The 27,825-nt window shown below is 37.6% G+C and overlaps 2 protein-coding genes across 4 annotated transcripts; one reads left to right on the top strand and one right to left on the bottom strand.

Moving 5' to 3' along the window:
* Positions 1 to 29: 29 nt before the first annotated feature.
* Positions 30 to 8,634, bottom strand: asb5b (ankyrin repeat and SOCS box containing 5b). Of its 3 annotated transcripts, XM_039690957.2 has the most exons (8): positions 6,903 to 6,978; positions 5,624 to 5,678; positions 4,290 to 4,369; positions 4,054 to 4,161; positions 1,985 to 2,135; positions 1,747 to 1,881; positions 1,380 to 1,571; positions 30 to 742 (listed from the first exon to the last, which is right to left on the bottom strand). In XM_039690957.2, the coding sequence occupies exons 2-8, from the start codon at positions 5,673 to 5,675 to the stop codon at positions 615 to 617; spliced, it is 846 nt and encodes a 281-aa protein (XP_039546891.2). In that variant the 5' UTR covers positions 5,676 to 5,678; positions 6,903 to 6,978; the 3' UTR covers positions 30 to 614. The 3 variants fall into 3 exon arrangements, with proteins under 3 accessions (XP_039546891.2, XP_039546873.2, XP_039546882.2); XM_039690939.2 differs by lacking the exons at positions 5,624 to 5,678; positions 6,903 to 6,978 and adding an exon at positions 8,424 to 8,634; XM_039690948.2 differs by lacking the exon at positions 5,624 to 5,678 and having other exon boundaries at positions 6,903 to 7,069.
* Positions 8,635 to 10,102: 1,468 nt separating this feature from the next.
* On the top strand, positions 10,103 to 15,642 carry spcs3 (signal peptidase complex subunit 3). The gene is made up of 5 exons (XM_089132135.1): positions 10,103 to 10,369; positions 10,788 to 10,863; positions 11,184 to 11,258; positions 11,403 to 11,518; positions 15,425 to 15,642. The coding sequence occupies exons 1-5, from the start codon at positions 10,227 to 10,229 to the stop codon at positions 15,555 to 15,557; spliced, it is 543 nt and encodes a 180-aa protein (XP_088988261.1). The 5' UTR covers positions 10,103 to 10,226; the 3' UTR covers positions 15,558 to 15,642.
* The last annotated feature ends 12,183 nt before the right edge of the window (positions 15,643 to 27,825 follow it).

Genomic DNA, 27,825 nt, shown 5'->3' with positions numbered 1-27,825 from the left:
GCAATGCAAAAAAAGGGAGACCAATGAGACACATTTTACATATTTTTATTTATTTATAAGTTACATATCTTATCATGCTTTGTTTTGGCACCAAAATGTTTAGCATAAGTACTGCATTACATTGAATCAGCAATTTTCCAGCGATTTTATTTTTTATTTTCTAAAGTGTTCATGATGCAGCTTGGGAAGCTGTGAAAATATTGATAGCATAATATTTAGTGAATTCTAAACAGTTATCCTCTAATTTTTTTTTTACATTAGTGTGATAACAAATTAAAAATTCATTATACTGACATGCACTTTAATGATTTCACCCTGATGAGATATATGTATCATATTAGGCATGCAGCTTATATAGTGCAGGTTACAACTGATAAATTGACACTAATGTGATTATATAAAAATACTCAACTTGTGTTGCATTAGTTGCACAAAAATATAATTATTTAAAAATAAACATTTGAACTTAAATTAAGTTAAATGAATGGCTATTGTGATAGTGTTTTCTGTGCGTTGGTGGTCACAAACAAAATGTAATGACCTTATTTGTATATTAATGCATTTAATATAAGAAAATAAAGGGAGGAGGGGCTTTGTGGAGTAAGGTTGAGAGTCTATCTGTACTGGAGGAAACTCTTGAGCAGAGAAGGCAGTTTGAGGTGAGGAATCAGGTGCAGTCTGGATCGGCCCATATAGTTTCGGATACTCAGTCTACACAGCTGACACAGAGACTGTGGCGTGGCTATCCAGGAAAAGATAGGGGAAAGTTAGCAAAATCACATTTTTATGAAAAATCTCTTGATTAGTTTAATAAGGTGTACTTGAGACAACACCTGTTCTATTCAGGGACTTGAACAATTTTGAGACTGCATAAGTCATTCAAAGTTGCATTTTCAGTTGAATTTGGGAGAACCACTTGAGACATTTGTTGTGTTGACCTATTTAAATTAATTTAGTTTGATTTGTTCATTGCAAAAAGCTAAAAGGCTGTACATGTTGCCAATAAACCTGATTTGCAAAGGGGGTTAAATAATTTCAATTGCAACCGTATAAGGTACTGTAGATAAGGAAGATACAACTTTGGATTAACTCAATTTAGAATGTGAATGGGTTCTGCACCAAACAATATTTTAGTCAAACCTAATCATGCAACTTTATCAAAGATAGCATTTTTTAAAAGTTGCATTCAAATTCCACAGAGGACCCAGGTTCAAGCGACTATGATCATGTCTTGAACCCATTCCCTATCTCTTTCCTGTTAAGTCTCTGTTAATAAAGTCAATAATTAAATTGAAAATCAATGGAATGGGCATGATTCTTCTGAACTTCATGACTTGAAAAACAACCAAAAGGTAGCAAAATCAACAGAGCAGCCTTACCTTCATACAGAAGGAGCGCAGACTCTGCCGTACTGCTGGGTGGCGCTGTCTCCACCGGCCTTTGCAGCTCCATGTTGCGAGCGTTGATGTTAGCGCCAAACTCTAGTAGCAGTCTGATGATATCTGGACAGTCCTTCTGTGCTGCAGCGTGTAGTGGAGTGTCTAGGAAACGGCCCTTCTGCACATTGGCTCCTATGAAAAACAGATCCTTTTTGTGGTCAAATAAACAAGACCAGAACTTATGGTGAGAAGACCCGACCTAAGCACGCCAAAATACACCGAACAATATATATATATATATATATATATATATATATATATATATATATCTTTTTGTTTGGTTTGGGCAGTATTCTGATAAGCTCACCTCCATCCAGAAGTTTCTGTGTACATTGGAGCTGTTGGGAGACACAGGCAATGTAGAGAGGTGTTCCTAGATGGGGGATGTCATAATCTACATCTGCTCCCCACGAGATGAGAGCCTCTATACATGCTGCCCTACCTGAAACAGCAACACATCTATTTTTGTAAAGTCTGCTATAAATGCTGTGCATTCAAATCAATTGATTTTTTATGGTTAGACTAAAGCAGAACTACTTGATTACCTTTGCTCGATGCCTCGTGAATGGGTGAAGGTTGGCAAGCTTCTGCCTGTGGTTTTGCTCCATGTTCCAAAAGCACCTCTGTACAGGTGAAACTTCCTGACGAGCAGGCGTTAAACAGCGGGGTCACACCGTCAATGGTCGTGGCTTTTACCTGCCATGCACAAGAACATGCTAACAGCACAATCCGCACAAACTGATCAATCTGAGCAGTCTTCCTCTAATCCTTTCATGCATGAAATGACAACCTCGGTCAGGATTTTCTTTTTTTTCTTTTTTTTTTCTTCTTTTTTCCCAGCAATAAAGAATACAAGATTTGACTTTCTTTCTTTTTTTTTTTTTTTTTTTTTACATTTTATCCCAAAAAAAAAAAATCAAAAAAAAAATCAGATGTCCACTTGAGTGGACAGTTTGTGTTTTTGCTTTTAACTGAAGAGATACTGTATAAAACATAATAAAGTAATAACACAGTAATACTGTGCATTTAACAAACCAATGAATAAAATTATATAAAATCATGTGAAAACAATAAAATATTCCAAAAATATAGTAAAGCTTCAATTATTGGAAATGCAGTCGAGTTTGTTCCGGTTTGACCAGCAGATGGAGAAGAACTTCAGACAACTTGAACTATCTTTGTGTTAATCTAAACACTATCTGAACTATCTTTAAGTGTCTTTGATATCAGAAGATGAGGACGTGATCAAAGATCTCAACAACCAGAGAAGGTACAACTCTGTGGAAACCCAACTCAAACTACTACAGTTGAGGTCAGAATTATTTTCACCCCTGGTAAATATGATCAAATATGGCTGTAAAAGTAAATCTGCATTGTTTATCTGATCTTTCATTCAAATTTGCAAAAATCTAACTTTTCATTGAAGTAAAATAATCGAAAGTGGGGGTGGGGGATGGGTGATTATCCACTTTCGATGATTTTACTTCAATAAAAGTTTAGTATTGTTACATTTTTTTTTTTTATGTGCATCAATGGAGGAGAGGCTTCAATACGGTGAATAAAAAGCTTTTGTGGGGAAATATCTTATAATTTAATGAATCGACAGCCTGTTTACTAATCCTCAACATATTTTACACTAAACTATACTTTACACTACTTAGATTTTACCTTGATATTTTTTTTTTTAACGGCTAAGAAGGGAATGTAGCGACAGGTAGATCTCATTTACAACATTACATTTACCACCAGGAAATGTGTAGTAGTTGTAATACTGAGTGATATTGTATATTGCCTAAAGAAAATAAATAATATCTATGTTTTTGGCTTCCACGTTTAAGTAGTAATAATAAGACTTTATTTGTTTGGGTTTTTTTATTCACAAGATTTACAGCCAAAACAGTTACTGCAGATGAAGTATTTTCAAGTATTTTTTATTTATTTATTTTTTTTACCTGCAAGAGTCTCCTAGGATAGAAGAAATGGATGGATATTCCAGAGCAACTTCCAGAGAATTACTGACTGTCTGTCGGTCATCTTGGTTTGGAGAAAAACAATCCACATACAACGACTTGCCACAGGGTGGCACTGTATAGGATGATGCACTAGTGTCCACTCTAGTGGTTGATGTGCAACTATGCCATCAAAACCCTTTATTCGTTTGAATAGCTGTCCACTGTAGTGACCAACAATTAGGGGAGGCTAGGGTTAGTTGTCACACAGGAAGTTATCACAGGGACTGTATCTCAGTGGTTATAGCCTATGGTTAGGGTATAAAATATTAATTCTATACTTTATTTTTTTTTTAAGTAATACTATTATCATACTTTTGCTATAGCTGTTGGGTAAACAAGCAAACACAATAAAACCACATTGACAGACATTCAAGCAAGGATCAATTGATAATGAAGATACAACTGAGTAAAAGACTGAACTGTGCATTTAGGACAAAGTGTGTATTTCATAAATGTATAATCAGGGCAGCTGTGATTTTTACTGGAGCAAGTTGTCATGTGTTTTAAATGATATACTTACTTTGTATAAATAAATATATTATATATTATAATTACTTTGTTTCACAAAAATCTGTATATGCTGTATAATGACTGTAACTCACATTGGCACCGGCCTCTATGAGAGCTCTGGCACATGCTACATGATCTCCCAGACAAGCTTCATGTAGCGGAGTCACGTGATCAATGGTGATGATATTTGGATTGTGACCCTGGTATTATGGAAAAGAAAAACAGGAATATGTATATATATATATTTTTTTTTTCCTTAAAAAGTTACAAACTTTATCTTTTTTTAAAACAATTTCTGTTCCATTGTTGTATGTATATGTTTGTAAACCTGTGAGAGAAGAGTCTTAAGAGCCAGGAGTCGACCCTGACATGCAGCTTCATGGAGTGGAGAACGATCTGCCCATGAACCTGAGACGGGAATGAACATACAGTAAGTCAAAATATTCTTAAGCCAATGAACTGACATCCAATTATTTCCCATGACTGATAAATAAAAATTTTGGAATGAACAATTATCCAATTCTACATAATTTACAGCAACCATAATTTGTTGTAGTTAAAAGCACTACCATGAAATCCAAGAGCTTTAAATACACCCACTCAGCCACAGTTGGACTTGATATAATTTCCAGTACATTCTAAAGTGAGAGTGATGTGATTTTGACACTGCCCATTGACAGCTGTTGAGAAGAGCCTGTGAGTGTGCATTATCAGCTCTCTTTATACTGTACAATAAAGGTGATTCATTTCAACTGCTGAGCCATTTGAACGTGTTGCTGTAATACAAAATGAAAATGAAAGAATTTTACTTCATAAAATGAACATTTGGATTTTGGACTTACTTTATTATGAGTATAGAGGAATAAAAGTAATAAAGGCAAGATCCATTTATTTTTAAACAACTTGAGATAACTTTTTCTCTCATATGGAACTAAAAGCCCTGTCACAAAAACCCATTGGATGAGGAGGCCTCTGACTTCCAAACATTAAACATTGCAGGCCAGTAAATGGCAAGGCTTTTGGATGGTATGTATCTTCCATTACATGTTCAAGAGGAAGCAGTGTCGGTGTCAAAGTCAGTGTTACTCTTCAAAAACAGCTAAACTTTTAATCAATTGGGGTAGCAGTAATTTTGTGCTAATTAGTTTGTGCTATTATTTTTTTTTTCTTTTTCAGTATGGATAGGAAATGGATTATTTACTTTGTATATGAGATCTTTATACAGAGGTTCAGTTTGCATCCTATTTGCAACTTAAACATAAGTTTGAACTTCCACAATCCCATTTTTTTCCAAGTTAGATTTTTTTTTCATATAGTGGATTTTCAATACAGATTTGTTTGAAGCACTTTTCAAAGTTAAAATGTTTATTTAAATGTTGACAGATATCGCTTAAATAATTTATAAATATTTTTAACAGTAGCAGCAACAACACAGCCTTTGAACATTTTCTATTTAGTAATCATATAACAATAATCGTAGGCCTATGTATAGAACCGAACAATTATTAATACCGTAATACACAGTGCTAGCAGCTCCAACCAGAGATCTCTACTCAGAGATCTATATTTAGCATAAGCTAAATCTAGCCACAACAGCATACGAAAGCTGCCTCTGTAACTGTCATTGCTGGCACAGAACGAGCAAGAGGTTCCGTTACGTACCCATGTCTCCGTCGCCCCACGGCACATCTAGCCATTGATACGTATATGCCATAGCCTGTAAATGAAAGGACGCCTATCATCTCAGGGTGCAAAAAGTAGCCGTAGGCCTATTCTCTTTTTTAGCTTAGCTGAGCGATGGAGGCGATGGGTTTCTGTCTGCCACTGAGATTCCAGAGTGACGTGGAGCTTTAGGTCACAGATGTGCTTTAGTCAGTTACAATGATAGACTACTAGATGCTGTTTTTTATGATGCAATTTTTTTCTTGACTGTACACTTAAAGAGTTAAAACTACTTCATTTCTAGCCCTGTTTTTTGGGGGTTTTTTTCCTAATCAAGAAACAGGGGTTGCCTGATGGGCACTTCTCATGTTCTCAGTATGAATGCTGGTTGACTAACTGCAAGCAGTCTTTATTGTGATTTTCTCTGAGAGCTTTCATGAATATTTCAGATCCTGTTGTGTTCATGTGACTACAGCTGAGCTCCACGGAGACTAGGACTATTTGTAACTTCCCTGTTTATAGACTCCTTTTTGTCATGGAGACAGTCCTATTTAATTCTATGGTGTATTGTAATAATATAAAGGAGTCCCTCCCTAAATAAACAAACAACTACACATTAGGGTAAAAGCCTATACATGATACAGAAGGAGTCCGCTAATAGAGTGATTTGTTTACTTGAACTCTGATGCCCTAGCAAAGAGGCTTTAAATATCACCAACTCCCACTAGGAATGACTGAACACACAGTAGCTGTGTGCAGCAATAAAAAACAATGAAATCTTTATATTGTTTTACATTTAACTAACAACTACTAGGCCAATTACACAATACAATACAGTACAATACAATACAATACACAATAGCTTTGGAAGAGAACACCAACACTGTAAATAACATTACCAATATGATGCCATATCACATCATTCTGCTCCTCCATTGCTGTATTCATGTGTGGTGTGTATGAATGACACTTCGTGGCAAATGGCAATTATGCACTCCTATCCCTATCTTAATATTTTTTTGTTTGTTTGATTGTTTGTTAAATAATTTTAATATAATGCCTATACATACATATAAAACAATATTCATGATGATTTGATATTAACATTATTAGAATAACATAACAGGCTATATTACAAATATGTCATATTAATTATTATATTACTTATCATAATTGATTATTAATATTTATCATATTATTTGCCATGTTAGGTAGCCCCTATACAAATGCATTACTGCAATGGGCGCAAAAGGCACATTTGCACACTTCTATAACTCACCTTGACTAATCAAAATACCCCAGCGCACTTTCTTTTTCGCAGAAAAACCCTCGACGTCCTCCCGCTTTCTTTTCTTGGGAGTATTATCTGAGTTCTCGGATTCTCCGCAGGGAACTACAGGCATGTTTGCGTCAGGTCTGATCTTTCTTTTTACACAGCGAGTGTGACCATGGCGCTTCTCTCTGATTGGCTGCTCGGCTTGTTGTTGTTTCAGACCTCAGCAGCGTCGGGTTGGCTGCTGCAAAGATTTAGCATATGAATATTAATAAGTCCACGCTGACGCTTGGTAATCTTTCTGCATAGACATATACGTCTATTATCTTTCTGGAGCATCCAGTTACGTAATGTAATTAATATTCATAAGCCAAGCCTTTGCCATAGTAGATTGACGGGGGCAAAATTGCTTCTTCTGGACGTTCGTCACGGAACGTAATTTATATTCATGACATGAGGTACATCTAGGCTACCATGTCCGTACGGTCCGTACCCGTTAAACTATTTATATAGCAAGTTAGGATTAGAAAGGTGCCACTGATTTAACGTTATATTTTAAAATATTTGACGTTCATGTTATATAGTTTGTAGCCAGCATTTGAAGTAAGTTAAGGTAGTCTATTTTCAACCATTTGCATGTTTGAGATCACGATAAGGCCTAAGTTACAGAGCAGCAAAATAGTGGGATAAAAATGTTACGATGAGCATTTCCAGACAAAATCAGCACGTTTTAATTGAATTCTTCAGGTTAAACTATTTTAAGGTGACATTACAAAATTAACTATACTTTATTGAGTTACAATTAGGGTTTGTTTAGGGGGTTAGTTATTGTACTTTTATATCAATTATTACATAATTTATATTAATATAGTAAGTAGCAACATTTAGTAATGTGTAACCAGGTGTTACCTTCAGATATAGATTACTGAATAAATGTGAGGGATAGGTTTCTGTAGTGAATCGCACCAAACATTTTCATAAAAAAAAAAAAAAAAAAAAAAAAAAAAACAGTGTTACAAATTAGCCTACTTATCCCACTATTAATAATAGTAAACTGCAAAATTACATGCAACTAACAAACCAAACCCTAATCTAATCCTATTAAGTGGGCTATATGTTGTTGATTAATTTTCATCAGTATGCCTACTTAAAGGTATAATTACATTTACAAAAACACTTTAAACTAAATAATTTATCATTTAAATGTATAATTACTGGGGCATTTTAAAATAAAGTGTAACCAAAATGATTTTTTAAGAGTATCAAAGTCTACCCAGCCATGCAGCCTATGCCAAAATGCTAAGAGAGAGCTATTTGAATAACTCTGATTAGATAAGAACACTGACCCAATTTTCTTTAGTATTACAAACTGGGCTGTGCAACAGAAGTTTTCTCTTTACACAACAAGTCAACGTTTTTGCAATGTTATAATGAGTGATAAAGCCAATCTCACCCTAGTGACTCATCTCAGAACCTGCTCCAAAATATAGGCTACAGCCCCAATATGTCCCAATCTTGCCTACTTACTGTGCCCTTGACCAAAATCATAAAACTCAGCTGCGATCCGGGCCGCCTCCTTGCGGTTTCCTTTAACCGCATAGAAGTGGGTCAGTATGTTTAAGCTGATCTTGACAAAAAGTTTGAAGCAGAAAAGGACAAAAATCGAGAGATAGACTTTGCTATACTGCGAGCCGAATGGCCGCTCCTCCAAAATATCAGTCATTGCTGCTGCTCAGTGACTGTGAATGTTTTGGAATGGGATCCAGGGATGTGTGTGTCGATGAGGATCATATGCCAGACCGGCCCAGTTATTCCCCAAGACAGCTGGGCTCAGAGTATGGATGAGATAAGGCAGCTGGACTTTTAGCTAGTGGAAAATGGGCCACTGGACTGAGCCATAACAATAGGTGTTGACGGTGTTGACTGTCATTTGTCTCATGACACATTGTGAGATTTTTTTTAACATAATTGTTGATAATAAAGCAGACTTCAGATGATTTAAAGATTATTTTTTATGTATTGCAATTTTAGAAATACCCTATCGGCCATGATTAATAATGTTACTTAAAGCCAGTATTTGATTGATCATGTGACCCATGGGAGCTATGGGATCAAAAAATAATCAGAATTCAAAATAATCAAAATTATCAGAAGAGCAAACAACGTGGTCACAGAGCAAAATATAATAAGCGAATAAAAAAAATAACAAGCATGAAAAAAAAAACTTTAAACACATTAAAATTCAAAACACATTAAAAAACACATTTATGTTCATGTTTTTTGTTTTTTTATGTTCGAGATTAATGTAAATTAGGGTGGGTTTAAGCGTCACCATTGGTCCACTGTAGCTCTAGATTGAGCTATTTCAGTAGCTACTGTAGTTCTTTCTAGCTCTTTCAGTGGCAGGACACTGTTAAACTCTATGTGTGCCTGCAAGTGCAACTCAGCCTTTTACCGCTATATCTACCTGGCGATCCGTTATAGTTAAATTAGTCATTCTAACTACGATGACCTGTCACAGTTGTGCCTGTCTGACGATCCATCATATTCACCTTTAATGCTCTGGTCTTACTTTTGGACCTGGCACCATGAGTGTTGTTCTCCTCCGAGTCACACAGCAGTGTTTCATTAAAGAATTCCCAATTAAGTTTAAATGAATGACTCACTCAATAACTTCCCACCACCTATTAGCCATTTTACTTTCATATTTAATCTATAACGGGCAATGTTGGTCCTCCTGGGTGCAGGGTTTAGCTCCTCCAACACAAATCAAACACACCTTCAGGCTGAACCAGCTACTGTAGGCCTCATCATCTTTTGCATTATTAATAGGCTACTGCTAGAGTTGATGCTAAACTCTGCAGGATAGCGGCTTTCATTTTTAAGTATTAAAAATGTAAGCTAAATATAAAACATTAATCCAAAATTAATATGCAAATATGTAGCTATGAACACAATAAGTAGGCTATGTAATTAATAAAATTCAGTTTTAACAATATAGTAGGCCTACCTAATGTAGTAATGCATTTTTGCCATGTACACTGGTATGTTTGTGTGTAAATGTGTACCGGTATGTGTTTATACTGTTGCATTTGACAACAAAATATATAATAGTGCTTGTGCCCGTTGCTCTTTGACTATGCATGCAATGTCACTTCCTGACCACTGGGTGGCAATGTGTCCTTTCTAAATTTAACAGGAAGTAGGTCTTGCTTCCGAAATCATCTTTTAACTGCCATACTTCCTGCTCTGAACCTCGGCTCGGAGCGTTTCTTTATATCTTTGTTTTTGCAGTTCATTGTTAACGTTAGTTGTTAACTAGACTGAATCATGAATACGGTATTGTCGAGGGCGAACTCCCTCTTTGCATTCTCTCTCAGTGTGATGGCAGCGCTAACATTCGGGTGCTTCATTACCACAGCGTTCAAAGATAGAAGCGTACCGGTGGATATACACGTATCCAAAGTCATGATGTAAGTTAACTGCACTGTTTCTGAGCCTGCGACCAGAGCTTCAAAACAAAATCAATGTTGAGATCATTAAAATGTATAAGTTCTTTGGTATACATTAGACATCACCGTCCATTTAGAATCATGTTTTTTTTTTGCAGCATATGGGACTTGTAGATGCTGAGCTGGTGGCCAATAGCAGTACAGCACGTCAGCTTTGCAAATTAATTAATAGAAATATCTTGTTTTTGTGCTTTTGTTAAACAGTATTTTGAAACGTTTAATAAAAAAATATATATATATATATAAAGATTTGTTTTGTGGGTAATGTGCATTTTAAATGTGTGTGAAGCGTCAGGTTGCAGGATTGAATGCAGTTTCGTGTTTTACATCTGTGTTTCACATATCTAAGCTGAGGTCTTCTGTCTCATTCTTTCTCCAGTAAAAACGTAGACGACTTCACAGGACCACGAGAGAGGAGTGACTTGGGCTTTGTGACATTCGACCTTTCTGCTAATATCCTTTTGACAGAACAGAGCACTGCTGTGCTATAGTCACATCCATGTTGATGGAAAAAAAGTCACTAAGCCATAGTTGTTCAAAGTTTTATTTATTATTTCACGTTTCTGCATTAATGACATATTTAGCATTATTTCTCCAAAAGTAATTCCTGTGTTAAATACATTTATGCAACCTCAGTTCACCATTCTGCAGTCTTTGTAAATGCAGCTTTTGTTGAATATTTGCCACTTTGAGATGCAGCTTCCATATCAGCTTTGCAGTGCAGTTTACATCTCGAACTAGATTTGCATTATTTGCTTTAACCGCTTTATTACATCTGCGGCCAATATTTGATTGGAATGTGAAGGAGCTCTTTCTTTACCTGACTGCTGAATATACAACCAAAAGCAATGTAAGTTTTTAGCACTTCAGTATCCAAAGAGTCTGTAGGCTTTAAAAATCTATGGGAATGAGTGCTGGGTATTTGTTGTGTTGCTATACTAGACCTTTTTGCGTTTTTCACATTAATAAAGTCTGCCATGTTATCCCATTTTAGGCACTGAACCAGGTGGTTCTATGGGACAGGATTGTCTTGAGAGGTGATAACACCAAACTAAACCTTAAGGAAGTTAAATCCAAGTATTTCTTCTTTGATGATGGGAATGGTTTAAGGTTAGTTGCTTTATTCATAGTATTTCATCTGCACACTGCACAGTTTATTTACACATTCACACACACGCACACAATCGTTATTTTTTATTATTTTTTTAGATCGGTAAGATAATGTTTAAAATAAGCAAATCAGGCATATTCCAAGCATAATCAGGTGTTCAAAACATTTTCTACTGGCTGAGAGAGGAATTACTGCAATAAATTGACTTAGGATGGTCTATTTTATTGTCATTAGTTAATACTAGTGCAAAGTCCCCGTGCAAAATCAGTTTTTGTGAGTTTTTAGTAATTGTTGGTTTGGTGTGTTTGAGTGCTCATTGTTAGAATTACACAGCAAAAGTTCAGTGACATTTTTATTTGTGCGTACCTAATCCAAACAATGTCAAACTCGGCACTGCACCCGTAGCAAGACACCCGTCAAGTGTGTGAAATCCATCAGACTAACACACACACACAAACACACACACAGATGTTCCTGTAATTTATAGATAGAATTCCTGCAATTTATAGATGGATAGTGCAAAATAATGCCTGCGTGCCCGTGTGTTTTTAGCAATTGTTAACTTGGTTTGGTGTGTTTGAGTGCTCAAATGAATAAGCGCGACGATTCAGGGAGGAAATCTGCTTTTTTCGTCCCTCTGTCTCTGGTCCTGCACTGTGCTCACTCAGTTTGCAGTGTGGAGAGGGGGAGTGGCCAGCAGCTAGAGTGGCAAAAGCCAATGTGTGCTTCTTTTAGCGATATATTTAATTATATCTTTTGCATTTCTAATCCAAAGAACTTCAAACTCGGCACAGCACTTACTCCTGTCCGTAGCAAGACACCTGTGAAGTTTGGGATCCATCGGACTAAAGGCCAATTTATACTTCTGCGTCGAGGGTACGCCGTAGTGTACGTGGAGATGGTACGTGTGGAAATGCGTGAGAAGGTACGTGCGGAAATGCGTATGAGGAAATACGATGCTACCAAGCCGACCAATCACCGATCTTGCGGTCCGCGTCGTCGCGACATGTAGTTACATTTTTGAAGAGGTGCGCGTCAGGCAACGCGGAAGGGTACGCGGTATGGGACGCGTCTGTGCGTATGCTACGCCGTACCTACTGCGCGCACCCTACGCAGAAGTATAAATTGGCCTTAACGGTTCGAGAGATATGCGATTAACAGACACACACACAGACGTTCCTGCGATTTATAGATAGATTATAGAACAGTGCCCAGTATAACCTAAAATTGTTATTTCTTAACATTCTTATAACCAAGCAAGAACGTTAATACAACATCTAAAAAACTGTACGTTTTGAATGTTCCTAGAACATTCAGGAATAAAGTTTTTATAACTTAATGGGAACGTTATGAAAACGTTCTTATTAACCTAAAATTGTTGGCTGTGGAAGAGGAGAGATTTGCGATTGCATTGAGCACGTTTTATGTGCAGGATTCACTGAGCGAGCCCAGAGAAAATAGACCTATTATTACAAGAGTAGCGTGTATCTGAGAGCGCACAAACGCGCGCGATATTCCACACGTGAGCAGAGATTCGCACTCGCGCATTATACTGTATTAATGTACTTTCCTGCTACAATAGTGCGCTCTTGACATTTAACAGGAATATAATGCCATAGTTCTGCAGCATCCACCTTCCCTGTAACGTAACACCAGAGCGCTGCTGTTTACCCTCGCCTCACAGTCTCTGCTTAAAAGTGCTATATTGTAATGGGTCCGTCTGAAACGGTGTCAGTGGCGCAGTGTAACGTTTGTTCCGAACGTTGTGTAATTAAATACACCTGTATGGCGGTATATTAAAAATGAACATCGTAACAAAAATATACACCATTTTCCGGTATGAACCGGTATACCGCCCACCACTACTAGTGAGTCTCCGTGATGAGTGTGCTGAAAATGTGTTTTCGAGATCGCCCAAAACGATTCATTGTGTGAGCAGGGCGAGGCTATATGGGCCACGGAGACTCAATAGTAGCTTAGACTTGTAGACTTGTATTTCTCACGGAGGAGCGGGAATTTTCTTAGCAATGTTAAAATGCACATCAACCGATCACTTGTTTAGCGTTCATGTAAGCACTCTTTAGATTTACCGATCAGTATGAATTCAGTTAGATAGAAACAAAAGGTGTGCATGTAAACAATGAATAGTGACTGCAGAAAGCAAAAGCTGAATCCCGGACATTTTGTACGATCTCGACGGCTGGACATGTCCAGGAAAAAGCGGATGGTAACCCCTACTACCCAGCTTTCTCCAACTAAGTTACTCAACTTTCTCCACAGAACATGAGCCTGCTAGCTTGGCTTTCAAAAAAAGATGTCTGACACTGTGTACATTCTGTGAGTGAGATCCCACCCTTTATGGGTTGGTAGAGAACATGCGGGACAGCCCCTACTACTGACTGTAGTCTTAAGCCTCTGGCCAAATAATCCGTTGACGCAAAATGATGATTTTTGCGTTATCGGAGGATGTTTTCCAGACAAAAAATACATAAATCTCTCGTCTCAGGGGGATATGAGGGTGGAAAGCATGGTTCAAAAATACTTCAGGTTTTCTACTAATACAAAGCTTAATGCTAAATCCTAAAGTATCCCTTTAACGTTAGTTTGTTTTAGCTAATGCATTATCAAATTAGCAATATTTTCTGACGTAATTGTTTAATGATTCTTAACACTAGTTAATACGAATACAATTATTTATTGTTTGTTCATGTTATTTCATGGTGCATTCTCTTATGATGCTTTTGAGTTTAAAGATGTGATGGTAAATGCTGAAATGAACACATTGATTAATAAATGCTGTAGAAGTATTGTTCATTGCTGGTTCATGTTAACTAATGTAGTTAACTAAACTAATTTTAACAAATGAAGACTTATTGTATGGTTTTATATGGAAGCTTGTTTCCGCCATTGAATAAAAAATATTATAAAGAATTGTGACTTTTTATCTTACAATTCTGACTTTTTTTCTCACAATTCTGACTTTTTTTCTCACAATTGCGAGTTTATATCTCACAATTCTGACTTTATTTCTCAGAATTGCGTGATATAAAGTCGCAATTGCGAGTTATAAAGTCAGAATTGTGTGTTATAAAGTCAGAATTGCGAGATATAAAGTCAGAATTGCGAGATATAAAGTCAGAATTGCGTGATAGAAAGTCGGAATTGTGAGATATAAAGTCGCAATTCTGAGAAAAAAAGACAGAAGTGTGACTTTTTTTCTCACAATTGCGAGTTTACATCTCGCAGTTCTGACTTTATAACACATAATTGCGAGTTTATATGTCGAAGTTCTGACATCTTTTCTCAGAATTGTGAGATATAAACTCGCAATTGCGACTTATTAGGCCAATTCTTTTTCCCCCATCAGAAGAGTTTAAATCTCACAATTCTGACTTTATATCATGCAATTCTGACTTTAAAACTCGCAATTGCGACTTTATATCACGCAATTCTGACTTTATAACTCGCATTGCGACTTTATATCACGCAATTCTGACTTTATGTCTCGCAATTCTGACTTTATAACTCGCAATTGCGACTTTATATCACGCAATTCTGACTTTTTATCTCGCAATTCTGACTTTATAACTCGCAATTGCGACTTTATATCTCGCAATTCTGACTTTTTATCTCGCAATTGCGACTTTATATCACGCAATTCTGACTTTATATCTCGCAATTCTGACTTTATAACTCGCAATTGCGACTTTATATCACGCAATTCGGACTTTTTATCTCGCAATTGTGAGAAAAAAAGTCAGAATTGTGAGATAAAAAGTCGCAATTATTTATTTTATTTTTTTATTCAGTGGCGGAAACAAGCTTCCATAGTTTTACGAGTATTTGACAGACAACTGAAAAGTATAGATGTATATTTGATATCTTTCTGTTTTTCCCAAACACAGGGCAAATAAGAATATCACTCTCACTCTCTCATGGAATGTGGTGCCAAATGCTGGAATCCTGCCATTGGTCATGGGATCTGGACACAAGAGTCTCGCCTTTCCTGAATCCTATGAAATGGCAAAGAGCTACTGAACTGTTCCAGTCCATCCCAAACCATATTTGTAAATGTTGTGTTCTGTACGGGTTTTAATAAAAGTTGACACATTGTTTTAAGGAGTGACTGTTGTTTATGTGGGTTGATAATTTGTTTTGCAACATAGTAATATTTCGAAAGATGGATAGCCATATTCAGTTCTGTGGCCATGAGAGTTCTAGTTCCAAAAATAATAAAAAATAAAGGATCCTGATAAGCTTTTTCATCTGGAAAATAATTATCTGGTCTTTCTCAATTGTCTTGTGTGGATACGAATATTTTTGTTAATAATCTGTTTTGGTCCGAAGTACTAAAATGTCAGTTTTTCATTATTACAACTAAAGAGTTCACAAAGCAAGAGCAAAAGTACACGTAACCAATTAAAGTAAGCACAATCATTCACATAAAAAAAAATAAAAAAATGTTTAGTGTGGTGCTCCTGTGGTGCTTGACTCAGTTTTAAGGGTGCCAAAAGGATCTGCAAAAATAAAAAAAACATATTGAGAAGTTATAAATGATTGCGTTAAACTTTCATGATAAATGTTTTTTTTTTTTTCTACTGACAAATTATAATCACAAGCTGTTGGGTTCATAAGATTTCATTCAAATTAAATAAAAATAAATGCATTAAACCGTCACGCAATGTTTACGCGGCGATTTCGGGAGTTTTACCTTTCACTAAACATATTTAGATATATCGAAATCGTCTTCCATTGCGATTTCCACTATATCTAAATATGTTTAGTGAAAGGTAAAACTTCTGAAATCTCCATGTAAACAATGCGTGATGTAGATGCGCGAGAGATCACTTCCGGCGTAAAGTCTGGAGACGGACGGTTCAGTTGGACATCTGATCAGTTCGATGGCTGTTAACAAGAGGTAAAAACTATATAAATACTGTTCGTTTTCGCACACAAACCGCTCGTTTTGTGTCTTAGGCCATCAGTGTGTACTCACGAGTCATTAAATCATGTTTAATTTTGACTTCTCTGTGCATGCTCTTTGAGGTGAACCGAGGGAGGACTGACAGACAAGAACGGTTTGTCCAAAAAAAAATGTCAAAATTGAAAATGCTGTGGAAACAAAGACACCTACTTCTTGGATGCCCTTGAGGTAAGCTAAAACATATCAAAAATTTAAATGCAGAATTTGGTTCCAACTCTAATCAAACACACCTGATCCAAATAATGTTCTTTGGGCATATTTGAAAATTACAAGCTGTGTGGAGTGCATTTGCTGCTAAACCGCGTCGCAAAGTGTCTCTTTAAAAAGTGTCTGACATTGAATTCCAAGTAAAAACTGTTATTACTTGATGGATTTAAATTCTGTAAGTGACACAGTAACGTTTTGACCCAAACTAAAGAGTTTTTTTGGAGGGACGAGAAATATTTGTATTGACAGTTCTCGGATTCAGTCACCAGATGGCAGCACTTGAACACTTCACTTCACTATGTCAGTTCCAGTATTTTAATTGGAGAGACGCCATTAAATCAATAGGCTACGCTACACCAAGGCATACCTTGCTTGTGCTAATGTGCCAGAAACATATATACAGTTTCTGCAAAACTGTCAATAAATTATACTGCAAAAACACCAAGCATGATATCTTTCTCATTTTTGAACGCAGTTCTCCTTAATCTAAAATCACTTGGACAAAAACACAGTGAGCTAATGTGGAAAAACATCTCTCATCATTAATCGAAACACAATGAAACAAAATTGTCTTCATTGTTTCAAATATATCAGTCACACAATAGCTTTCCGAAGTACCAAAAAAAAAAAAGAATGAAAATGTGCAAGTAATGAAATACTGTGCAATGTGATGTATAATATGATTAAAAACTGTACAAGTTAACTCTTGATAAAGTCACCAATTGCTTGGCTAAGAAACCAGAAGAATCTTGAATCTTGTAGATAAAGATATATGCTCACATCCAATTTGTGTGACAATGCCTGTTTTACCGACATGATGGCATAATTATACACACATTACGTATTACAGTATAATGCTTCTGCAAATGCTTGTTGGTGTATTGATTATGTTTTGAACATATTAGGTTGTTCAGTCAGTGAATAGTTAGATGCTTCTTATGTTTTCAAGATTTTGAGAATATAGTATTTGAGAACTGGCTTTCTGAATATAGTTTTGGGAAATTAGCATTTGCCTCTGTGTGTGTGTGTGTGTTAACTAAGCAAACATACATTATTAGTTATTTTTAAGTTTGGTTAAAAGTAGTCCACTAAATTTAAAATACAATTTTCTTTATTTCTTGCTTTCCTAAAATAAAAATAAAAACATTAGGCTTATGTAGTAAATACTAATAGCCATTGTTTAGTAATGTATTCATTTTGTATTTTTTTTTTTTTTTTAATGATAACATATGTACTTTTAACAGCATCCATATCACCCTGTAGCCCAAGACTGGTTGCCCACTGAAGCTAAGCAGGGCTGAGCATGGTTAGTACCTGGATGGGAGACCTTCTGAGAAAACCAGGTTGCTGGTGGAAGAGGTTTTAGTGAGGCCCGCAGGGGGCGCTCACCCTGTTGTCTCTGTGGGTCCCAACACCCCAGTGTAGTGATGGGGACACTGTCCTGTCAAAAGAGCACCGTCCTTCGGATGAGACATTAAACTGAGGCCCTGACTCTATTTGCGCTTTTCCACTACACAGTACCGACTCGACCCGGCTCGACTTTGTTTGGTTTTCCACTGTGTAAAAGTTGTCCCTGTACCTGCTTTTTGGTACTTTTTTTGTACCACCTCTGGCAAGGTTCTGAGCGAGCTAAGGCGATACTAAAATGTCAACAATGCAGACTGCTGATTGGTCAGAGAGAATCGTCACCATTCACTGTGTCATCACTGCACAGGCCAGATGGAGTATCCAGGATAGCCCCGCTATTTTTAAATAGTTTGGCCAGAGATCGTTACCAAGCTAACTACTATTATTCTGGCAACTCGGAAGAATACGCCGTGGTCAAACGAGGAGGTGCTGACTTTCCTTTGTTTGGTTGCCGAAGAGTATTACTAGTATACTCTTTGTGGCGGTACTGTCTGCAATGGAAAACGGAATGAAAAGCGAGCTGAGTCGAGCCGAGGCGAGCCGAGTCCACCTGGTACTAGTAATGGAAAAGCACCATATGCGGTCACAAAAAAAATCTCAGAATGTATTTCAAAAGATTAGGGGTGTAACCCTGGCATTCTGGCCAAATTTGCCCAGTGGCCTCTGTCCATCATGCCCAAAACAAATTAGAACCAAGTGGCTCTGTAAGAAGCATATCAAGGTTCTGGCGTGGCCTAGCCAGTCTCCAGACCTAAACCCAATAGAGAATCTTTGGAGGGAGCTCAAACTCTGTGTTTGATTAGGCCTCCTAATCATCCCCATATATACTCTATCACTCTGTTTCGTCTCCATCAGAAGCTGGTGTGTGGTGGGCTTTCTGGCGCAATATGGCTGCCGTCTCATCATCCAGGTGGATGCTGCTAATTAGTGGTGGTTGAGAAGATCCCCCCTTCTGTGTAAAGCGCTTTGAGTACAGAGAAAAGTGCTATATAAATGTAATGAATTATTATTATTATTAATTTATTATTTGTATGTTACGATACTTTTTTTTTTTTTTTTTTTTTTGAGTGTCCAGACGTCCAAAATCTGAAACAGATTCTTTAGATTTTTCATGCTTTAAGATTGGTGAAAGAAAGAAAGAAAGAAAGACAGACAGAAAGAAATTTCTTTCCATTGTCCAAACCATTGTACATCTCATTCCTGTGAGGAGGGCAACGTTATATCACACAAAAGAAACCTAAGATCAAGTTTTCTCTTTGAGTAAGAGCATGTGAAAGGAAATAGATGAAATATTTGCACTTAAAATTCAATTTCTCAACATACGTAATAGTAATAATTGTAGCAGAACAGCAAGCTGTAATAATACACACACACAGAGTAATAATAGGAAATTCAACCTCATTTGTGTGAGCCATTTGGACCAAAAATAGAATGTTCTGGATATTTTCACTAAAATAAAACACAAACCGAGGTTTAAAATGAGGTGATTATGGTGAATGAGAGGGGTTTTATACTACAACCAAAGCAGATGATCACATAGTTGGAACTTCTCCCTGTCTCTTAAAGAATAAGCATGGCACCAATAGATCAAAGATGGAAGCTAACATAGAGGATGCTCACAGGGCTTCTAAAGGGAAAATTTCTGATTAATATACACAAGAAAACTATTAAATGGCCTCAGAAGGCATGGAATAAAACGCACAAGAACTGCTTCTTTAATGATTTTCGTTATTTTGAAGCATAACAAGCCTAGTCACGTTCATTATCTGCCTTTTCTCCATTTTAGTTCCACAAAAAGAGAAAAAAAAGACAGAAAGAGGGTGAGCTGACAGATCAATGACAGAATTTTAAAATATTCATTTAACGTGTGCGTGAATGTGGAGCTGTCTTGGGTTAAACTGACTTAACTGACTTTGTTTGTTTCAAAATGCTGTTCATGCGATCTCTAGAGGAATAAAAATACAAAAGTAAGAAACCTACACTCTTAATTTGTGTAGAGTGTTCACTTTGAAATGTTTTTCAAGAGATACAGGTAAATAAGAAAATAAATAGTTAGGAAAATAATATTAATATTCTTGATAAATCACCCAGTTCCTTGGTGAGTTAAGAAGGCCAAAATTATGTAATTTAATAAATATCCCACTAATTAAATGGCAGCAAAAACCTATTTATTTGACTCATTTGTCATCCTTTTCTGGTTCTCCCACTTCTATAAACAGTTTGTTTCCATAGACTATTCATAATTAAAAAAAAAAAAAAAAAAAACACAGCTCATGTATTTACGGAAGTGGACTGCGTAAACGGGAATTAATAACTGATTGTAACAATTGATTCCTGCTGTTGTGAAGTCAGGTGGTGGGCAGCATTGTGTTGATGTCCTTCAAACAGTATCCCGCAGATGCTGTTTGTGTGAATTGTGCTTTGTCTCCATATGCTCTCCCTCTAATTCCCAGTGCACTTCATTGTAATATTTGCTATTATTGTGGGCAGATGTCCGTCTGTGGCATTTAAGGAATTCTGCTTTGTGCCATTTCCTAGACAGATATGACAGAGATTTATGCCACACTGATGCACTGTTGTGGTTTGTTTAATTGACGCATGTTTTTCTAGCATCTGTGCTACACATTCCACTTGTCTGATTCATTTAACATTGAATCAAAAGCATGAAGATATACATTGCAAATTAAATAAATTCCTTGCTTAGAATAGATTATTGTGTGTTCTTCCTGCAGATTCCACTGTTGTATGTTCTCTATACTGTGTCTTTTGGCAATTTGTGTTTTGCTGCCTTCTCTGGAACGAAACTGGTCAGTCTCAACAACAATCTTGATATTTCCTTCCCAGCTCCAGTTGTTCAGAATATGTGCTTGTTTGTCTTAAGGGGGGAGTATGGAGTGCAAGGGATCTTCAGGAAAACACATTTGAGGAGCAGGGGCTATCTGAATGACCGGAGTTCAAAGGTGTCTGTTTTCCTTGCAAAAAATCTAACAAGCTTCAGAGGACTTTACATATTATGTGCACTTTTTGTGCTTCAGCAGGCGTCTCAGGAGAACGAAAAACTAAACTCAAACCTTTAGTTTCCTATGAAAATGCCAAAATTCATGTTGCTGCAGTCAGACTGAACCTGGACTTTTAATGGAAAAAATATATGTATATCAAAACTTGTATAACCCTAAATCTACAACGGTTACCTGCAGTCCTTGAATCTCTTTGGTCGAGTAGCATCCCAAGAGCGCTTTCACTGTTGGCCTGTCATTGTTTGTTCCAGTCATTCTGTCCATTAGTAGTAGGGATTTCTGTGACTGCAGGTTACCAGTATAGGTGGCGACAAGGTAATTAGCTCAACCAATTAGTTCAACTGTCTCACATCTTTATGAGTGAGTCATTAAAAAGATGGCGGTGTAAGGCCCATTCTCGACTTTCTACCTTGACACAATGGAAAAAGAGGTCATTCCTGACGAAAGGGGTAGCTCTGGGTGTGATTCCCTCTCGCTGGGAGATAATACAGACAGATGCTTCACTAAGTGGCTGGGGGGCAGTGTGGGAGCACAGGATGATCAGGGGGTTATGGAAACCTGAGCAAGCCACAAAAGACATAAATACCCTGGAGCTCCAAGCAGTGCAATTAGCTCTGAAGCATTTTGCGCAGGCCCTAAAGAATTGCCAAATTCTCATAAGAACGGACAATGCATTGGTGGTATATCATATCAACCATCAAGGCGGCACGAGGTCCAGTTAGTCTTTGAGAGTAGCACAAGACCTCCGGACATGGGCCTTCCTTTGATTCGTAAGCGTCAGGGCAATGCATAACAGGAGTGTCGAATGTGGTGGCAGACTTCTTGTCTTGCCACAGACCTTTGCCAGGAGAATGGAGACTCAATCCAGAAGTTGTTCAGATGATTTGACGACGATTTGGCAGATCACAAGTGGATCTGTTTGCCTCAGAGACCTCGACCCACTGCTCCCTGTGGTTCTCCTGGACAGATAAGTCCAGCCTGTTGGGTCAGGATGCGTTAACACATGCCCGGCCAAATCTTCTACTCTATGCCTTTCCCCCGAACCTCTTAATTCTGCCAACTCTCCACAGAATTCTTCAAGGGAACCGCACCGAAGTGGTCCTAGTGGCACCGAACTAGCCAGGGAGACATTTGTTTCCAATGTTATGCCGGCTTCTCAATGGGGAGCCCTGAAGCCTACCCAGGAGGCAGGACCTGCTCCTTCAGTTGCAGGGGCAGATTTGGCACTCAGACCCAGTCTGGTTACAGCTCTGTGTCTGGCCACTGAAGAGCCAGAATACTGTTGAAGTCTTGTGATGTTTAGGCACAAAACACAATCCTGAATTCTAGAGCACCTTCCACCAGGAATATCTATGCTTGCAGGTGGAAGCTTTTCACTGATTGGTGTACACCAAGAAGTTTGGTCCCAGACCACTGCTTATGGTGTTGTTTTCTGCAGTCCCTGTTAGACAATAGCAGGGCCCCCTCTACCCTAAAGGTATATGTGGCTGCAATTTTTGGCCAGCATGTAAAAGTAAATGGTCAATCACTAGGGTCACATATTCTAATCACCTGCTTTCTGAAAGGTGCTCAGTGATTGCACCCTGCTCCAACTGTTAGAGTACACGCATGGGACCTCAGTCTGGTTTGAAGAACACATACACAAGACCCATTTGAGCCAATGGAGCATTGTGACCTGAAGTGGCTTTCAATAAAGACTGTATTCCTTTTGGCAATAACGTCAGCCAAACGTGTTAGTGAGCTCCACGCATTGTCAACCAATACGTCCTGTATGCGTTGGAATGTGGATGGGACAATGGTGACACTGTGGCCTAACCCCTCATTCCCACCCAAAAGGCTCTCAACATCATTTAGGAATCAACCAATTGAGTTGGTAGGACTTAATCGTTCTGTGTCTGACACACTAGAGGGCAATCCAATGGAACAAGTATGCCCAGTGCAAGCCCTTCGGGGCTATCTAAGTGCTACAGAGAAATTGCAGCAGTCAGACCAAATCTTTCTCTGCTACAGCGGGCCAAGAAAAGGGCAGCCTCTGTCAAAGCAGAGGTTGTCACACTGGTGGTGGAGGTCATTGTCCAGGCATATAAAGAGAACAACCTGACAGTGCCATCCGGCATGAAATGCCATTCAACAAGAAGTATCTCAACTTATCTTATCTTGGGCAGCATTAAAAGGTGTACCTCTAATGGACATTTGTGCAGCGGCTAATTGGTCATTCACTGATGCCTTTTCCAAATACTACATGTGGCAGCCCCTGGTGCTCTGGAAGCGGCAGTCCTCTTGGGACCCTCAACTTCAGCTTAAGGTTAGGAGTAGCCTCCTTGTGACTTTGTTGTTATGAGTCATCCAGTGGGAAGCACTACTCTGGCGGTCAGTAAAGAACAAAATAGAACTAGAGTTACGAATCTAACTATGGTTCTATGAGATCTGGATGACCGCCAGAGCACCCTGTCACTCGGAGTCTCGCGAAAAGATTCTGTAGAGACAGGTTGCAGGATGTCACAGGGTTAAATAGAGGGGATCCCCATGACGTACCTGGTCATGTGATGAATTTGTTGTTATTAGACTCGACCTGAGTATGAGCAAGAGAGATAATATTCACTGGGAAGCACTGCCTCTGGCGGTCATCCAGAACTCATACAACCGTAGTTACAATGTAACTCTCGTTATCCTGGCTGTGTGCTTCGGGTCATTGTCATGTTGGAAGACCCAGCCTCGAATCATCTTCAATGCTCTAACTGAGGGAAGCAGTTTGTTCCCCAGGTTGGCCCCGGTCATCCTCTCCTTAATACAGGACAGTCGCCCTGTCCCATGTGCAGAAAAACACCCCCATGCTTCACAGTAGGGATGGTGATCTTGGGATCGTACTCATCATTCTCCTTCCTCCAAACATGGTTAGTGGAATTATGACCAAAAAGTTCTATTTAAGACCATATGACTTTCTCCCATGACTCCCCAGGATCATCCAAATGGTCATTGGCAAACTTAAGACGGAACTTGAGATGTGCTGGTTTAAGCAGGGGAACCTTCCGTGCCATGCATGATTTCAAACCATGACGTCTTAGTGTATTACCAACAGTAACCATGAAAACGGTGGTCCCAGCTCTTTTCAGGTCATTGACCAGCTCCTCCCGTGTAGTTCTGGGCTGATTTCTCACCTTTCTTAGGATCATTGAGACCCCACGAGGTGAGATCTTGCATGGAGCCCCAGTCCGAGGGAGATTGATAGTCATGTTTAGCTTCTTCCATTTTCTCATGATTGCTCCAACAGTGGAATTTTTTCACCAAGCTGCTTGGCAATTTCCCCGTAGCCCTTTCCAGCCTTGTGGTGGTGTACAATTTTGTATCTAGTGTCTTTGGACAGCTCTTTGTTCTTGGCCATGTTAGTAGTTGGATTCTTAACGATTGTATGGGGTGGACAGGTGTCTTTATGCAGCTAATGACCTCAAACAGGTGCATCTAAGTTAGGATAATAAATGGAGTGGAGGTGGACATTTCAAAGGCAGATTAACAGGTCTTTGAGGGTCAGAATTCTAGCTGATAGACAGGTGTTCAAATACTTATTTGCTGCTGTATCATAAAAATAAATTGTTAAGAGGGGAGAGAGAGGGAGAGAGAGAGAGAATATACAACATTCATCATGCTGTCATGTGACCAGCATCAGTACGCTCTCTTGTAGCCTCATGGGCATAGAGTCCGTTAGATGCAAATTTCAGAATTTTGCTGAAAGTATGTCATACGGTAATTTTGTTTACTGTTTCATGAACACTAAATTACTTTATTTAGCCTATTTTAATTGTGTTATGTGTAATTCACTGTGTATGTGTAATAGACTAGTCCTTATATAAGTTCTAATATAAGTTTTAAGCTTGGTTTGATTACTGTTAAGTTTAGTTCTGTTCAGTTGACCCTTTTTATGGGTCCAGACCTGACTTTATTTCATTCAGTTTTCAAGTAATTAAATTTGTCACTTTGTATGGTATTTAATAAATAATTTTCTTTGTTTGTGAATCCTGCACTCTTTGCCCTTGACTGCTTGGTCCCTCATACATACACAAAGACAAAATTATGTAGACAATTTACACACCTCCTGCATTAAAAACTATATCTTCTTTCATTGTTGTAAAACACAAGCTAACACATATAATGGGATTCTCAGTGGCTCCTGCCTCGCCCCTTTAAAAGGGCATAAGTCATCTACAATTTCTATAGCAGGAAGAGTGCATGATAGTAAATAATGGGCACTCTGATGTAATATATGGTGTGAACTGGTCACAGTGGCTTAAAGACTATCTGACAATCTGGAAAGCAAGGCAATTGACACCGTTTCCTTCCCTCCTCTAAGGATATTGGCCATCCTTGAAAGAGTTTCTTGGACCCAGTCAAGACACTTGTTGTTGTCTTATTGTATCTAGGAGACAAGCTGACAACAAACAGTTTTTTTTTTCCCACAAAGAAATTATTTTGTTTAAGCATAATCTTGAAATTGTGAAATTGAACTTTAAGCAATAGTGTTTGGAAGAATGTCAAGGTAATAACAAAGTGTGTGATATAAAATGATTGCCTGGAAATGGACGAAATATGAGAGAGGAATTTTTATTTCACCTTAGAGGCTGGCTTTAATTTTAGTATGTACTTTCAGTGCTGTACAACTAGACTTTGATTGAACTAAAACATAAATCGATGTTGACTCTTAAGATTATTATGGCCAACCTGTAACATTCATAGACATACGAAGGTGATTATCACTATAAACTGAACTTCTTGATGAATATGTGGTTTAAAAACCATTACCCCCCTATTGAATTCCGTAAGAAAATATATCCCTGCATTTGGCTAGAGCTGAAATATTACATAGGCAACATTAATTACGTGCTTTGACAACACAACAAAGGTTTTCCGGCTATGCAATAGCATTGATCTGTGTCCTCTTAGGTCATTGGCAAAATAATGTATTTAGAGGAGTCTGTAGCAGTTATGTGTGGCTGTAATAAAACACATGACACAAGGAGATTTGAAGAAGAAGTATTTAATAAACTCACTCAGGAAATCCACACTAAAACAACAATGTAAAAGAGACCAAACAAAATGAACTGAAGGTTTAAATACACAGACTAAGTTGAGTAATCATTGTGAAACAGAATAGGTGCATATACTGCATTAGAAACTATAGAAACGAATAAGAACAGGGAACTCAGGCAAACCTGAACAGGGAAAATAGAACCAAAACACAATGACACTTAACCTTAACAGAACATTCATGTTACACACTGACACATTAGTGTCTCAAATAACTGAATAATAATAATAATAATAAAGATCTTCTTAAATTCTTGTTTAAAACATGTGCCAAGTTGTTAGAAATGTACTCTTTGTAATTATTATGGTTTTTAGAAAAACTATTATATCAAAAAATTGTTTAAGAGTTAATGACACTTCTGGCTAATTAATATGTAATGTGGTGTAACCATCAAGTAAATATAAATTGTAGGCTATATATTTATTTACATTTGACTGTTTGACAAAATGACTGTTTACATCCTAATCATTATTTTTTTGTAAATCATCAAATATTTTTTTTAAAGATTTGTTCTCTTTTTTTTCTTTACAATGATAGAAAACCAGTTTGACACCCTGACATGTGTTTACTTTATCAGCCCCACCCCCCAACATGATTTTAAATTAAAAACATCATAAAAGTGGTGCATTCAAGTCATTATATGCATTCTACATTTTTATTTTAATAAATTAATAGATCAGAACACACACACACACACACACACACACACACACACACACACACACACACAAAAAAAAGCCTAAAATGTCATTGTTCTTTTAAACGAAAATATAAAACTGATGGGCTATCTAGATTTAGGACGAAATGTTTGGGTTAAAGGTGCAATGTGTAATATATCTGAGGATCTATTGACAGAAAGGCAATATAAAATCCATAAATATGTGTTCAGTGGTGTTTAAAGGGCTTACTCAAAAAACCGTTATGTTTTAGAATGAGACATTTATATCTACATAACCTCGGGCACCCCCTTCTATGAAGGTTGACATATAACAGCATAACAGCTCATCTTAGCCAGCTAAACTTTTTCCCTGTTAGAAAAAATGTGTTGGATAGTTTCATGTGGTTCCTCTCCCTCACTGTATTATGGCTTTGCTATGTAAGGAGAAATGTGCTGGTTACGTTTGTGAGACAATCAGCTGATTACTATTATTATATTATATATTAAGACCCTTGATCCTCACCTGACTATGGCTTTGTAAACTTTATCCATGATGGTTTATAATGGACTGTGTTACAGAAACTTGGCTAACTCTTGCTATTCTCTGCTGTCTTAGACGATGATATGTTTGTCCCATTTTAGCAACCATATCTTCTTTGAAAGGGAGGGGTGAGCAGTGGGCTGAGCCATAAGTACAAATTGCAACCGAACCACTAGATGCCGCTAAAATCTACACACTGCACCTTTAAGGCAGTTTTGGGTTAAAATGATGCTAGTTTTGTTTCATTAAGCCACACAGGCTTGTCTCCCACATGGAGCTCGGTTGTGAAAATTTGTTGCAAAATTGCTTTCTTCAAGAGTAGTAAAGTTGAAAGTGTGAAAAGCAAGTCTGTGTATTTATGTGTGGGTGTTGGGCACCACAGGCTGTTTCAGATAGATTCAGACATTTATGA

The sequence above is a fragment of the Pimephales promelas genome, chromosome 6 (genome assembly GCF_988280905.1).
Source record: "Pimephales promelas chromosome 6, fPimPro1.hap1.1, whole genome shotgun sequence".
In the NCBI taxonomy this organism is placed as follows: domain Eukaryota; kingdom Metazoa; phylum Chordata; class Actinopteri; order Cypriniformes; family Leuciscidae; genus Pimephales; species Pimephales promelas.
The sequence above is the reverse complement of the archived record's forward strand: the minus strand, read 5'-3'. Positions and strand labels throughout refer to the sequence as shown.